This window comes from Papio anubis, chromosome 10 (genome assembly GCF_008728515.1).
Source record: "Papio anubis isolate 15944 chromosome 10, Panubis1.0, whole genome shotgun sequence".
Classification (NCBI taxonomy): Eukaryota; Metazoa; Chordata; class Mammalia; order Primates; family Cercopithecidae; genus Papio; species Papio anubis.
In genome coordinates this window covers 61,190,033-61,206,392 of record NC_044985.1, presented here as the reverse complement: position 1 = coordinate 61,206,392, position 16,360 = coordinate 61,190,033, and the positions used below count along the sequence as shown (strand labels likewise).

The 16,360-nt window shown below is 33.2% G+C and overlaps 1 protein-coding gene across 3 annotated transcripts in view; it reads right to left on the bottom strand.

Annotated features, from left to right (window-relative positions):
• Positions 1-16,360, bottom strand: part of AGPS (alkylglycerone phosphate synthase) — a 160,248-nt gene that overhangs the window by 31,600 nt on the left and 112,288 nt on the right. For all 3 annotated transcript variants that reach the window (XM_031651376.1, XM_031651378.1, XM_031651377.1), the window contains 4 exons: positions 14,489-14,601; positions 8,842-8,911; positions 5,947-6,008; positions 175-264 (listed from right to left, as the gene is read on the bottom strand). In XM_031651376.1, coding sequence (XP_031507236.1) covers positions 175-264; positions 5,947-6,008; positions 8,842-8,911; positions 14,489-14,601 — 335 coding nt within the window. The remainder of the gene's footprint in view (positions 1-174; positions 265-5,946; positions 6,009-8,841; positions 8,912-14,488; positions 14,602-16,360) is intronic.

Genomic DNA, 16,360 nt, shown 5'->3' with positions numbered 1-16,360 from the left:
TCCAGTGGCACAATCCTAACAAGGTGGTAAGTGAATGTTAGGAAAGCTGGCCAAATGTAACAGACTGAAGCTTTTTCTCAGCTGGAAAATTATATTTCCCCCACTGATTAAAAAACAAAACAAAACATTTTTTTTTTCAGAATACGAAATATAAGAACAATTTTTAAAACTTACCTGCATGTAGAAAAAGGAGCAAACTGTACACCCTTCTCTTTGCATTCCCTTGTTATTCTTTCTTTTACATTTCTACAGAGATCTACCACTCTAAAAAAAGATAAATGAATACAATATTAAGTTTTCAAGTGAAAACTACACAAATGCTAATAAATATTGGTTAATCTGGCATCATTCAAGTCTGACAGTTTCTTAGCTAAAGCTTTCTTAGTTGTTCTTTCAAGAATGGAAAAGAGCCCTAATCCCTCAACTTGAGCCCTCCATTCCTAACTTTAAAAAGAGGAAAGTTTTTTCTTTTTTTGACTTAAGGAAAACAGAAAGTCACAAGAACATACTCAAGTCTCCTGAATGCAGTTTCCTACACTTAGGAAAGCCTGACATCAAAATCAATTTAATTATAAGATTTTAAGAGCTTTAAAAAAAGCTATAAAGAAGATGTTAATGAAAATTCAATTCTAGGTTATATGAATACCAATCTTTACCCATGTCTAAGAAGTTTTCCTTAATTTAGAAATAACTCAGGCTGGGTACAGTGGCTCAGAACTGCTATCCCAGCACTTTGGGAAGCTGAGGCCGGAGGACTGCTTGAGCCCAGGAGTTTGAGACTGGCCTGGGCAACAGTGAGATCCTATCTCTACAAAATATTTAAAAATTACCCAGGCATGGTGGCACACACCTGTAGTCCCAGCTAGTCAGGAGGCTGAGGTGGGAGAATCACTGGAGCCCAAGAGGGCAGGACTACAGTGAGCCATGGTTGTGCCACTGCACTCCAGTCTGGGTAACAGAATAAGACTCTGTCTCAAATAAAATAATAATAATAATAATAATAATTCAATTAATAATCATGATGTTACTAGCCTAGGCAATATAGTGAGACCTTGTCTCTACTAAAAATCAAAAAACTTAGTTGGGCAAGGTGGCACATGCCTGTAGTACCAGCTACTTGGGAAGCTGAGGCAGGAGGACTGCTTGAGCCTGGGAGGTTGAGGTTGCAGTGAGCCAACATCACACTACTGCACTCCAGCCTGGGCAACAGAGCAAGGCAGTCTTTCAAAGGAAATTATAATCATGATGTTATATCAAATGTTCAATAGTTTATTCTCAAACTGAAATCCAATTTGACACAGATCTATTGAAGACAAACTGCGAAAGATCTATTGAATACAAACTGTGTAAAGTATTAATGTGCTATGCTGGACTATTTGTTACTAAAAGTCCCATTTTATTCCCCAATAAATATCCTGGCCACATAATGACACTGATTCTGTGTCTTAAACCTTGATTTGTTTAGCATCATGAGACCTGAAATACCAGAAAAACTCAAAAGGTTGGCTTATCTCTAGTCTCACGACACAGACTTGACTGTATGAGAACCAATTTGATAAAAAAGTAGCATTTAAACAGATCATACTTTTTAAAATAAAGTTATCCATATTGCCAATAAGAACAAACAGTATATGATTAAAATATAAACACAAAAAGGGCTTTAGTGTCTTCTTAGCATGTCAAATTTTTTATTTTTATGAATATAGAATCTGCAAATTTTATAAATTCTAATTTTATAAAACAATGTTAAGTTAAATTATTTAATTTATGAGAGTTGCAGGTATACATGATTTATCAATGTTATCTATGCATCACTTATGCATAGAGGTATAGAATGGCAAGGATGCACGTTTGAAAAAATATCTCATAAAACATTTAGATGACCAATATTTAATATGTCTTTATTTTGAATATATACCTTATAAAACAAATCTTTAAATATAAATAAAATCTATTAAGCTTTAACATTTATAAGAGTTAATGAATATTACAAAATTTATAAAAGTAGTAAGTTCTTTTTTTTTTGGAATAAGTTCTTTATGTTGGCTCTAGAAAATGAAATTTAAGTGCTACAGCTAAGTAGTCTAAAAAAAACTAAGAATACAATCATCTGCTGTAACAGTCCTTTGCAAGTTATGCCACTGTGTGAACTGCATTTCAGTTTAAATGCACTTAAATGTATCCAATCATCTCAAATACAACAGTAAACAGGAAAATATTAAGAGCTCCTTATATCTAAACCCTCATTGATAGATGAATAAAGAAAAGAAGATGGAGAAAGGACTGGACTGAACAGTTATAACCCGCAATGGGACACTTCCAGTAAATAATTTTTAGGGAAAGGTTTCTGAAAGTGTTCGCTCACAGAACTTGATCAAAGGCAAACACAGTCCACTTGGATCAATCCTTTTATAGGACAGAAACATAACTGCATACTTTCAAATTCTAACTTATTAGCAAATTTAACACTTGACCATTTCATCCCTGAAAAAAACTTCCCTGGGGCTTTTTTTATATCATTGGAATAATATCTACATCCTCTAGATGTAGATATTATTATTATTATACCTATTATTATTATATCTACATCCTCTAGATATTATTATTCAATACACTTTGCTACCTTTTGTGGTTCAAGACCAGCCTAGGCAACAAATGAGACCTCATCTCTACAAACAAAACAAGTTAGCCAGGCACGGTGATGTGTACCTGGGATCCTAGCTAGCTAGGAGGCCAAGATGGGAGAATTGCTTGAGCCCAGGTAGTTAAGGCTGCAGTGAGCCGTGATAGTGTCACTGCACTCTGGCCTGGGTGACAGAGGGAGACCCCATCTCAAAAAAAAACCAAACATTTTTTTAGAAATCTCCAACCCTTAAGATACCTATTTTCATAGACTGTAATCTCAAATTATTCCCAAGCTCATTCATAAGAATCTATGAAGAATATTCATTGAGAACCTAATAGGTGCGGCCATTGTGGTAGGGATGGGATGGAACACAACAGGATGGGACACTTAGGAATACACAAAAACTAGTATGACCAATAATCCCTTAAGTGGATTATATATGAAAAAGCCAATAATCTAATAATGTGTGAAAGTTAAAGACCCTGATCCCATGGGCTACTGCAAACATGGCCTCTAGCTAAAGGTTTGAAAGAAAAAGAAAATTGCTAAATGGTTGTCAACAAGTAAATTTTACATAAAAATGTAGTTGCCTTCTATTAATATTATTTATTAAAACTTCAGCTGAAGAAATTGTTTTAAAGGTAAACAAATGTGTAACTGCATAAAACAGAAATTATCAGTGTGTCAATTAAATAAATATGCAAGTATATATAAAGAATAGATAAAGAGAAATAAAAAAAATTGCACACTATTAGCTTCCACAGTTGGAAGAATAAAAAAACAAGATGTCAATCATCACTACTAACTGATGACAAGGAAATTCATTAACTCTTAAGAGGTAGCATTGCGGCCGGGCGCGGTGGCTCAAGTCTGTAATCCCAGCACTTTGGGAGGCCGAGACGGGCGGATCACGAGGTCAGGAGATCGAGACCATCCTGGCTAACCCGGTGAAACCCCGTCTCTACTAAAAAATACAAAAAACTAGCCGGGCGAGGTGGCGGGCGCCTGTAGTCCCAGCTACTCGGGAGGCTGAGCCAGGAGAATGGCGTAAACCCGGGAGGCGGAGCTTGCAGTGAGCTGAGATCCGGCCACTGCAGGCCAGCCTGGGCGACAGAGCGAGACTCCGTCTCAAAAAAAAAAAAAAAAAAAAAAGAGGTAGCATTGCACTCCCTCACTGTCCCAGTGCTATGGACTGAATGTTTGCGTCCCTCTCAAAATTCATATATTGAAATCCGAAGCCCCAGTTAGATGGTATTAGAAGGTGAGGGCTTTGGGTGGTCATTAGGTTATGAGGGTGGAGCTGCATGAATGGGATTAGTGCTTTATAAAAAGATATGAGAGGGCTTGTTTTCTCTCTCTCTCTGCTTTTCTCCAGGTGAAGATATTAAGAAGATGGCCATCTATAAAACCAGGAAGAAGGCCTTCAACAAAACCCCAACCATGTTAACATCCTGATCTCAGACTCCAAACCTCCAGAACTGTAAGAAATAATTGTTTCTTGTCTAAGAACATTTAAGCTACCCAGTCTAAGGTGCTCTGTTTAGCAAGCCAAACTGGCTTAAGATACCCAAGGAGAGGAATTAAACACTAAAATGGTCTTAGATGCATTAAAAGGCTTTCCCTCAACTTTTCAAGTCCCTTGTACAGTGTTGTATTTGCAGGGACGGGTTGTTTCGGGGTTTCTTTTGGTTTTTCCTGCCAGGTAGATAGAACTGACGTAGAGAAAGGGCTGGAGAGAGATTCTGTTTGCGTAAACTAGTCCTGTGGAAAAAACCAAGCTCCATTAGAACGTCTGCCTTACTGGTTTCCCCAGGGAAGGAAAAATATGTTTCCACCCTTTTTTCTAAGTGTTTGTCTTTAGTTTTGATTTTGGAAAAATGTTAAGCATTTATTTTTAGTTAAAAATAAAAATGAATTTCATACTAAAAAAATTAATAAATTAATTTTTTAAAAAAGGTCTTTGAGACCACTATGAATAGCTGCCAAACTATTTCTACTACTCAAAGGCTAATGACTTGATACTTTTTTTTATTCAAAGGATTTATTCCCCTTGTTAAAATTTAGCATCAACATTTGTGAATAACATTTCAACTTGAGAAAGCTGATTTAAAAAAAAAATTGTGAATGACAGAGTGATAGTATAATATAAACGGGGTTACTAGCTAACAATGCATGGAATATGAACACCAATGTACTAACTCAGTAGATAGTGACTGCATGTAGAAAAGTAAAAAGTTTTCTGGCGGAAAAGAGAGAGATTGGAAGAAACCAAAATATTAAGATATGGAACCTAAGAAGTAGATTCACAGGGATTTGTTATGTCCTATATACTTCATTGCAGATTTAAAGTGTTTTATCAGTTTTATAAAGAAAAGTAAAATATCAGTATGCTAGAAACAAATAAAAATATACAGGTTGAATATCCTGCAAAATCCAAAATGTGAAATGCTCCCAAATCCTAAAGTTTTTGAGTACCAACATGATGATCAAAAGAAATGCTCCAGTGATTTCTAGTGAAATTTCCAGGGATGGAATGCTCAACTGGTAAATATATAATACAAATATCCTGAAATCTCAAACACTTCTGGTCCCAAGCATTCTGAATAAGAGATTGTATAGACAATCTCTTTGAGAATTTTTTTTATTACTGAATGAGTTATAATAAAACTCGCAGGTCTATTAATAAACCATTTCACATTCCCTAATCAGTTTTTATTAATTCACTAACCAATACTGTATGTATGTATTTCCAGTAAAGAAACCCTTCTAAAATCTATTTCCATTTATCTTATTTGGGTCATTTCCTAAAATATGCTCCAGTATCAACATTTTGCTTAAATTTAAAAATAGAAATTGTACGTAATTTCCTGAACTAAATTTCCTTTATAAATCACTTAAATTCCCATTTTTACACATACAAATATCAAAAACTAAATAATATTATGAAGGACAGTTAACTAGTTTTGTACTTTGGGAGGAGTTTTTTGAGAATACTTAAGCAATATTAATCACTTAAGAATTTAAGTCAAAGCTAGGTATAACCTAGTAACACAGAGCATTCAATAACATTCTTCAAAATGTAAACTTCAACAATACCTTCGTTCTTTGGATCACAAATTTTCTTCAACTCCCTCCACCCAGTAAAACACTTGAAAATATGGCATTCTGATGAATACATTAATTTAAATAAAAGTAGCTGCCTTGTCTCAATGTTTCTTCATAAAATGTTTTACACTTACATATTCACACACAAAGAAACATTACTTCAAGCAATTCATATCGCATATTTGAATAATATCAGGCATTTTATTGTATTTTACCTGTCCCAAGGAGCAGAGGTCTCAAAAGATTCTCCTAATACATAGTATTCCAAAGCCAAGTCCTATTAAGACACAAACAGAAAAATCAAGAAACTACAACAGATGCAGAAGAATCAATAACACTGTTAGTCTTTCATATTCATTGTTAGTATCACATGCTTCTAATTTAACATCATCTGCTCTTTACTCTCCACCTCATAAGAGTACTGAAAAGTTGTCCCTGGAGTGAGATGCAGCCTCGATAACTAAAGGAACCTTGGCTGTCCTATTCTCCTCTGTATCCTTGGCACCAGGCAGAGTGCCTGACTCAGGGTAAGAACTCAAATTTATTTCTTTAGTGAATGGAGTTTCTATCCAGGAACAGTCTATGTACATGCAGAGAATACTGACAGAATAGAATTTTAGTGGCATAAATAGTAAATTAACCAATAACGAAAATTAGTCAAGATCAAAGGAGCAGGAAGATCAAGAAGTGGGGGACGGCGGGGAAGGTATTTAGAAGGAGGAGATTTTTTTTCTTAAAATCAACTTCTCTTTCAAAACAAATTTAGAAAATATAGTAATATAGTGCATCTATCTGAAGTGACAGAATACATCAAACATCTGGAGGCACTTCTACTAGGAAAATATTCTATATTAAAAACAAATTTAGAAAATATAGTAATATAGTGCATCTATCTGAAGTGACAAAATAGATCAAACATCTGGAGGCACTTCTACTAGGAAAATATAGTATAGAGGATGTAATATTCATATTACAAGTAACTTATAATACTTAAATTTCTTTACCCAGAGCAAAATTGTTTTATCATCAAAGTTGGAAAGAAAGCTTCATAAGCCACCAGAGAAGTCCAGAGATTTGAAAGAAAGTTTTATAAGGCAGAAAACTCAACATATGTTAAGTTTTCACTTCAAGTAAAATGAGTCATTTCAACCCACCTGTGGTTGGGGGAAAAAAAAATCCCCAAATTACTGATCTGATCTAAAACATGTTTTCCTCTAATGCACTCATTTATTCAGTAAAAATATATTTGGAGACAATGGTATTAACCATTGTAAAACTTACAAAAATATAAAACATGTAACCCCAGGGTGGGGGGGGGGTACAATCTCTAACTTGCTTTTGACTCAGTTTTAACATTAACTAGAACCTTAAAAATTAAGATAGATACTCCAAATTGTGCCTATGCTGTACTTGTTAGTTATATTTCATTTTCTAGAATTCTGAATTCAGTATTATGGGGAAAAGGCCAATATCCTCAGAGAAAATGCCTAACAAACAACATTTTATGTATATTCAAAATGCTTATTTTGGGAAGAAACTATGATACTGACAGCCTATAAAGGTAGATATTATTTACAATATCTACAATCATCTATTACCTTTCATGATCAGTACATCTTTTTTTTTTTTTCCTTTGTTTGTTTGTTTTCTTTTGTTTTGAGATGGAGTTTCACTCACTGCCCAGGCTGGAGTGCAGTGGCGCAATCTTGGCTCACTGCAACCTCCGCCTCCTGGGTTCAAGTGATTCTCCTGCCTCAGCCTCCCGAGTAGCTGGGATTACAGGCATGCATCACCACACCTGGCTAATTTTGTATCTTCATTAGAGATGGGGTTTCTCCATGTTGGTCAGGTTGATCTCGAACTCCTGACCTCAGGTGATCCGCCCTCCTCAGCCTCCAAAGTGCTGGGATTACAGGCGTGAGCCACCATGCCCGGCCCAATCAGTACATCTCTTAATCAAAATTTCTAAAATGCTGAACAGGCAATAAATATACTTTTACTTATCATCATCACTGTGGGGGCAGGGGACAAAAGAGGAGGACTATATGCTTCAAATTCACTGCAATTTAAAATTCAGATTTTAGCTAGGATTAAATTTTTGCTAAAATGAGAACATAATAATTCAGCTTTTTTTAGAGAAGTAAATACATGTTGTATATAAGCTTACAACAATTGTTGTGTATATGGCTCAAAATTTCCAAGAGAAAAATTAGTAAATTTAGTATTTGGAGGTGATGGATATCCCAATCCTGATTCAATCTTTACATATCATATGAAGCTATCAAAATATCAAACGTACCCTGAAAGTATGTACATCTATTATGTATAAATTTCCAAAAAACTTTATGATTAAAAAAAGAAAGTTGAGTATTTGTGGAAACCAAATTCTCAATAGGATATCTGAAAAAACGACTTTTTAGAATAAGATCATTCAAATTAAGTAAACAGGAAAAATTAAAAAAAAAAAAAGTAACCCCAGCAACAGCAGAAAGCAATTAAGAAATCTGAATTTGTTACAACCAAAGTAGAAAAAAAAAACTAAACTGAAAAAATAAAATTTCAAAAGAACAATTTCATATCAGTAAATACAGCAGATTGAGATAAGACAATTTCAGTATATCATAAGTAGGACATCTAGAATTAGAAACATTTGAGTGCTCAAGCACACATAATTATTTCTTTAATTCTATAATCATCATCAGTGAACAAATAACTACATCAAGTTAAATATCAAAATTTTAAAACAGTTAAAAGATTTACACATCATTAAAACAGATTATTAAGTGAAGAATGTTCCTAAGTAAAACAGCTTGATTTTAACCAAATAATGTTATGAATGGTATGCTCAACTTTTAAACAGAGAAAGGCTCCATTCTTTTAAAGAGCAGAAAGACATTAAATCATCTTTAACTTCTTCAAGAGCATATGGAGAAGGTTTAAATGGGCTTCTGAAGATTTGTAGCTAAAACAAGGTTCATGTAAAATGATATGCTAAATTACAGTAGCTTAAAATTTTTAAAAATAGGGAAGACAATTGCATTCACTCAAAGTAAGAAAAAGTATTGTTTTCAACATAAATTAAGTGGCAAGGGAAATATGATATAACTTACTCGAATGTATGCAATGACATAGGTCAGCAAATAACCTCTCTGTCCATTATCTTCTCCAGCTGCCAACCCACTGTAATTAAAGAATAAACTGTTAATTTCAAATCAACTATTAAAAATATATAAAACTAACCAAACGGATATGATACCTCAAGACAACTGCTTAACAGATTAACATATATTACACTGCATTTCATTTTTATCTTAATCTCATTTATCATAAATGTATCAAAAAGCTGCCAAGAGAATAAGTTTGAATAACAAAAATCTGAAAACACTTTTAATATTTGTTTCATCTTAATTTCAAACTTTTATTCACCAAATAAAATTGACTCATAAACTCAACTACGTCTACCCATATTCACAAAAGAGCACAAAAAGAATTAACTATGAGAAACAAACAAGCTGAAATAATCTTCACACAAGTAATCTTATGTTATTTATCATATTCTTACTCATATATTCATATGTTATTATTGTCTTACTCGTATTTGAAGAAATGTGACGACTGACTAGGAACTCCTCAATACGGAGAAGCTTCCAGAATACATGAACACATAGTATTTGGAATGTTAGATGTGGTGTTTATTTTATGAAATTTATGATTTAAATGAGAGACAAAACATATTTACATAGAAATATTTTATAAAGTAATGTATAAACAAATACAAGACCAACACAGGTAAGTTATTACTATGAACATATAAACTATCTCTTTCAATTTGAAAATTTCATCCATAGAAATTATATGTGATGATCTAGTTAGAATTAATCCCATATGACATATAATTTAGTCCAAGTACTCTTGTTTGTAAAAGTTATTCTTATTTTAAAAGACAATGAATGAATACTGTTTTTCTACTACCGTTAGTAAATAGTTTTTAATTATGCTTTTTCCATTATCATACAGAAATTAAAATTTTAACTTTGGTCAACTAAAGGAAAAATTGTTTATCTTATGGCCTCAATTAACACCTCATAATTAAATATTTTCTTCTTCTGAAGTTGTGTTGAATTTGGTTAGTAAGTAAATACTACAATGTAGATGTACTCTTGTTCTGTACAAATACTGTAAGATAATTTCAGGCTAAGTGGGCTAAATCAAAATTTCCTGACTTGCCATTATCGGTAGATGGTGTTATCCAAAAGAAGTGGCAAAGATTTGATATAAGCAGCTCTAGTCTAGAACTACTTGAGAATGGGGTATAACAAAAAAAATGAAGGGGACTGTTTGTATTAGAATGTTAATGAGCAAAGAAGATAAAACTTCGGTCAAGCAGCTGAAAGTGAGAAGAAGAGAAAGAACACAATTCTGAGTTGGATGTGAGGTTGGAGGTAGAAAGCCAAATAAAGTTTCAAAACAAAAGGAAAACAAGTCAGAAAACTGCTGTGGCAAGTGCTTAAAGGAAAATAGCTTAGGCCATAGCTCAAGTAGATGATATAAAATAGAGTCAGACTCTGAGTCCAAGACAGAAAAACCACCACAGGTCTAGGAACAGAAACAGTTCATCCATCCTGAACCTAGTGGTGGAAGGAAAGGAAAAGAGAAAGAGGAGTAGGAAAGGGTGTAAGACACCTGTGTTGGGAATATTTGAGAAAAGAGAATGCCAAGTATGTACCTGATGAGAAGTAACAGGTATAAACATTTAGTAGGCTTGCCTCTGTTATGTCAAGATGAGACAAAAAGTCCTACTTTTCAGTCCCAAGTCATCTTTCTTTAGACCCTCTTTTAATATTTCTAATTTCTGGCAGCAGGCAGGAAACAGATCTGTTCACATTAGGATCCAGGGAGATAAACCACAGAGAAACATGCATTTTCTCACTTAAAGCAGGAAGAAAGTGGATGTCCTTTCTAAATTCATAAGCTCAAAGAAGCACAGTCAGTCTGGGCTTTACAAGGAAATCACAGACTTATGATTGAACTTTTTGAAACTTTTCTCTTTTTAGCTTTCAGAATTGTCAATATTCTAGCCAGAATTACCTTAAAATACAATATATAAGAATAGTAGGGCTTAAAAATTAAATGCTTCTAAATTGTGACTTTTGTAATCACTCCAAAATGACTGCATGTAGATTCAAACTGCTTTATATTAAAAGTAGCAACATCCATCCCCTACTTCCTGCTGTCTCCACAAATTTCAAACATCAATTCAAGGTTTTTAAACAAATTTAAAGCTGTCTCATGAGGAAGGACTGGAAAGACTAATGAAAGAGGAATGAGAGACAATCTTTTTATATAAAAGGGCCATCTGGTGAACCTAATCACTCTCATGTTGAATTACATTAAACAACTTAAGCATGCTTTAAAAGTAACGATAACATATTACCTTAAGTTCTTTGGAAAATGTCAAAACACCTGTCATGAGTGCTGACAGGTAATGTTTATTCTGCTCCGCTCTTGGAGAAGTTAAAATACATTACTAGCAAACATGGATAAACAATCAAAGTATGATTATTCATTACGTGGCTACTATGTTCTGTTGGGTCATATGTGTTCAAAGGTATTACTGTGTTGGAGTGGGAGTGAAAGGCAAGCAAAGAGAAAAAATGGCTAAGACAACACATAAAAATGCTCTAAATTGTTGGGAGTACTTCATAAAAATCAATGTAAAGCTAATGAGGCAGTAGAGAGTTTCATAAACAAAAAAATAAGGTATAGATGAATAATGCCCCAATTCAAAATAAAATATATGAGCTAAACAAGCACATGAAAACTGTAGCAGAAAGAAACTTGGTGGTGCTTTCCCTTGTCTTGTTACGCAGGAGAGATGATTGAGAATTGAGGGTGGGAAGAGTAGTATTTTACCTAAGTAAAATATCCTTGAATATTCAGTGATTACAACAAAAAATTAGTCCCTACAGAAAACCGGTGGGATACTAGAACTTCTGAGAGAAAACCAAAAGAGGGTATTTCCAAGTATTAAAAACTTAAAATAGGCCCATCGCAGTGGCTCATGGCTGTAATCCCAGCACTTTCGGAGGCCAGGGTGGGAAGATTACTTGAGCCCAGGAGTCTGAGGCCAACCTGGGCAACATGGCAAAACCCCATCTGTGAGCCATGATCAGGTCACTGCACTCCAACCTGAGCGACAGAGCAAGACACTGTCTCAAAAAAAAAAAAAAAAAAAAAAAAAAAAAAAAAAGACCTCAAACGGAGCCAGTCTTTAACTCTTTACCCTTGCTTTAAATTGAATCTCATTTACTATAACCTATTTTTAATGGACAAATTTGATACAAGTTTTGTTTGAGTAAGCAAAACTGCTGGAAGTACAGCAATAGTGCTTGGGCTTAAGTATCAGTATCTGAAGGCAGCTGGATGCCATATCTTAAAGAAGATTCACTTATATTTTTAATTGGTAAATGGATAGTGACATACGAGAAAACAAAACTGGCATTACTGACATTCATGTCAGTTGGTGGCTCAAATTAAAACTGACAAAATGAATGCCTGTAATCCCAATACTTTGGGAGGCCAAGACGGGTGGACCACAAGGTCAGGAGTTCAAGACCAGCCTGACCAATATGGTGAAACCCCATCTCTACTGAAAATACAAAAGTTAGCCAGGCATGGTGGCATGAGCCTGTAATCCCAGCTACTCAAGAGGCTGAGGCAGGAGAATCACTTGAACCTGGGAGGTGGAGAGGTTGCAGTAAGCTGAGATCACACCACTACACTCCAGTCAGGGTGACAGAGCAAGACTCTGTCTCAAAAAACACAAAAACAAACAAACAAACAAAAAACCTGACAAAATGTTTTGACAAATACCTAAAGATGAAAATACAGTTTTACAGGTGGCACAGTAATTAGGCACAAACAAAGTAGAATAAAAGATATCAGGAAAATATAGCATTCACTTACATTCATTCATTCAACAATTACTACATCAAGTATTTAGTAATAACTAGACATCAACAGTGATGCACAAGAAAAGACAGGTCATGCCCTATAAAAATTATGAGGCACAACAAACAAGCATTATGTCATCATCCTACCCCATTCTAAAAGGAAATGTGACACATTACTAACTAGTGATGACTTACTAGTCATACTTAATTGACATTATAAAGATAGATCCTAAAAACTGAAATTCCTCTGTGTGTGGGTTCGTGTACAGATGTGGAGGTGTGTGTGAGCGGGGAGAGGACTGAGGTGAAACTAAGCAAATTTAATCCTATATACAGTTATTCAAATGATAAAGCAAAATGCACCCTTCCATTTTCCTACAAGTCCTTCTGAGAAATTATGAAATCCAAGTAAATATTTAAATATACAATGAACAATTTTTTAAAGTTTCAGTCTCTAATATTTAAGGCTAGAGTAGGTTTTAAATCTCCTTGTTTCTTACTAATATCATATGTTTTAAGAAAACAATCTTTTAACCAAATTACATACATACTCCCTATAACTTAGAAACTAAAAAACGGGTATATACATAGGGATAAATTCCTTCTGGGAAGGAAAACATGTACATTTCAAAAATTCCAACAAAAATAAGATGACCTGAAATTCAAGTCTTCTGGTCATTACTTGGATTTTTGTAACATAATTATTTTTAAGTGATTTAGTTAAAATATCAGCAATTCCCAAAACAGTTATTGAGAAAAGATGAAAGACGAATAAACTTTCTCTTTTACTGAAAAAATTAAAATTCCATTTGCCAATTTCAGAAAAGGGTAAAAATAAAAGTGAGACATTTTCAATACTTAAAAATAGTACAAAAGTAAACTAAAATTTAAGTCTAAGATTACACTCTTTTCCCCTTTAAGAATACTGCACGTTAACACTAAATTCAGACAACCCTAGAAATAAAGGGCTTATATATGAAAAAAATACATAAAAGTGGGGCATTCTAAAACACATGGCTCCAAATTAAGTGTTCATTTGTTTTCTTAAAAAACAACAAAAAAGAAATGAAAATAAATATTTACAAAGAACTCATATTAAGCATAATGGATATGATATATTTTAATCCCTGAAATAAAAAAAGGAAAGAATAGTGTCTAGAAATTGTTAGTTTATGCACTTTAAAAGGAAAGGAAAAAATGTAGTCCTGATAAATGGCATTTTCACTATAGTTCTCATCGATCAGTCTTACAATCCATCAAGAAGACAGAAACCACGCTACCATTATTCAGTTGGTTATAGATGTGAAATGTTTTCTGTTTCTTTATACCAACATAAAACAGTAAGTGACAGGGGGTGGAGTATAGATAATTTATCAAATACCTTCAATTAAACACAATTTTCTTTTAAAAACACACTAGTAGCATGCTTTATACATACACTATTATCACCACAGAGTAAGAGGACAATGAATTTTCTATTTTACTCTAGAAGAACAAATATCATGAAACTGACATTAATGTAAAAATCTAGGAAAAATACAATGTTTAAATAATAATATATATATAATTAGACAAGAGCAACATATCAATCTAACTTCCTAAAAATTTTGGAAGTAAACCAAAACAATATTTTAAATTTACTATCATAAATTACCACAAATTTAATACCAAACTGAAATTAATAACTGCTTTGAGACATGCAGTCTCCTTGGAGACATTAATGCCTAGTACTTTAATAATTGCTGGGTGATATTAGAATCTTAGCTTTTAACTTTCTCTTGGCATTATGAACTTGAAGCCATACCCAAATTTTGCAGCAATATCATACACTTGTTTTTCATGTTGAAGAACCTTCTCACGGTCCCCCTCAAAGAGCAATGTGGCTACACTTAGCTGATTTGGGTCAAATCCTTTAAACTACAAAAAAAAAAAAAATTATTATTATTACAGATAAGTCTTATCCTACAAAATAATAAATCAAAATACACTTTGCTCGTTTCCTTCTGATATGGGCTCAAATACATGGATTTCTTAAAAACTGAGCTTTGGAACTTTACATGTCAATCACTAAGAATGTTTAATAAATCTATTCAGGTCATTACAATGTAGTAAAACTATTCAGCACAGAAAAAACACTTTATTTCAAAGTATGCCACAGTGTTAATCATAGTGACATATTGCTTATGTAAATACAACAAATAACTTATTGAAATAATAACTATAATAAAGAATCAAATAAAAAACTGCAGAATGATAGAATAAAGTAGCTGGATATATTGGGCGGGAAGCAAAAATCAACAACATCCCTACATACTAACAATAACTTCTTATTAAATAAAGTTTTCAAAGGCAATCTTACGCATAAAACTAAAATAGTATCTAACAATCTTAAAAAGAAATATATTAGGAAACATATCTAAAACATATCCAAAAAAAAGGTGAGTAAGACATATGCTCCTAAATGCATAAACTAAGTATTATAAATCACTCAATATTTCTCCAAATTAATGTACTAGTTTCTTCCAATTCTAATAAAAAAACCACAATGAACTTCCTAAAATGATGAAAAGTTTCTAAAATTTTTCTAGAATAATAAAAAGGTGATGGTGATAACAAGGAAAATTCTGAATAGCAAGAGGGAAAAATAGACCTACAACAATGAAATCTATTTAATTTTTTAAGAACAAAAAGCTCATTAAAAGAGACTGAGATGCACTAAAATGGTGTCTATTTCTTAGATAAGCATATAAGATATGAGGCATAGCAAATCAATGTATGAGAAGCACAGATTAATTAATGGTGCTGCCACAACTGGTTAACAATTGGAGGAGCAGAAGGGGAAGATTAATTTAGATCTTTTTCACATAATAAAATGGAAGTAAATACAAATAGTAATAAAGACAATTTTTTAAAAAAATTCTCATTTATTATAAGAGAGAGTGAAGAAAATGGCCCTGATCATATTTCTGGAGGAAGGAAGGCTTTTCTAAGCTTAGACTATATTAAATAATCACAGGAAAAGAGATAAAAATTTGAACACCAAAAAATAAAAATTTTACACCAAAAAATAAAAATCCTGATTAAAAAAGGAGATGCCTGCCTGGAAAAAAAGAAATTATTTACAACATTTATGACAAAGGGCGTCTAATAATTCCAATCTCAAAAGGATACATCAAAACACCAAGAAAAAAACATGAAGCTGTTCCCCCACCACCACCTGGCAAAAATAAACATATCCAACGAATTCACACAAAAATTAGATCTAGAAAATAAAAGAAAGCGTTAAAGTTCAGTCCCATTGGAGCTTCAAAAAACATGAACTAGAAGAAAGAACTGTTTCCCCCCGGTAAATTTAAAATGTAACAAAAAGAATCCCACATGGAATAACAAGGATGCAAGGAAAAGAAGGTGCTAACTAACACTCTAGGAAAAAAATGCAACAATCATAGGTTTAAAAAAATCCACACTCTTATTTCACTTTATAGATATCTTCCATAAAGGAAAAAACTCAAACTATAGAAAATGTTATGAAAACAGAACTGTTCAAATGCAGTGTTATTTTTAGAAGCTTCAAAACTGGAAAAGAATTAAAATTTTCTGAAACTGACTGCCTGATTGATTTACTTAATATTTACTCCAACATGAAAAATTATACTTCTGAAATGTACATAGCAAC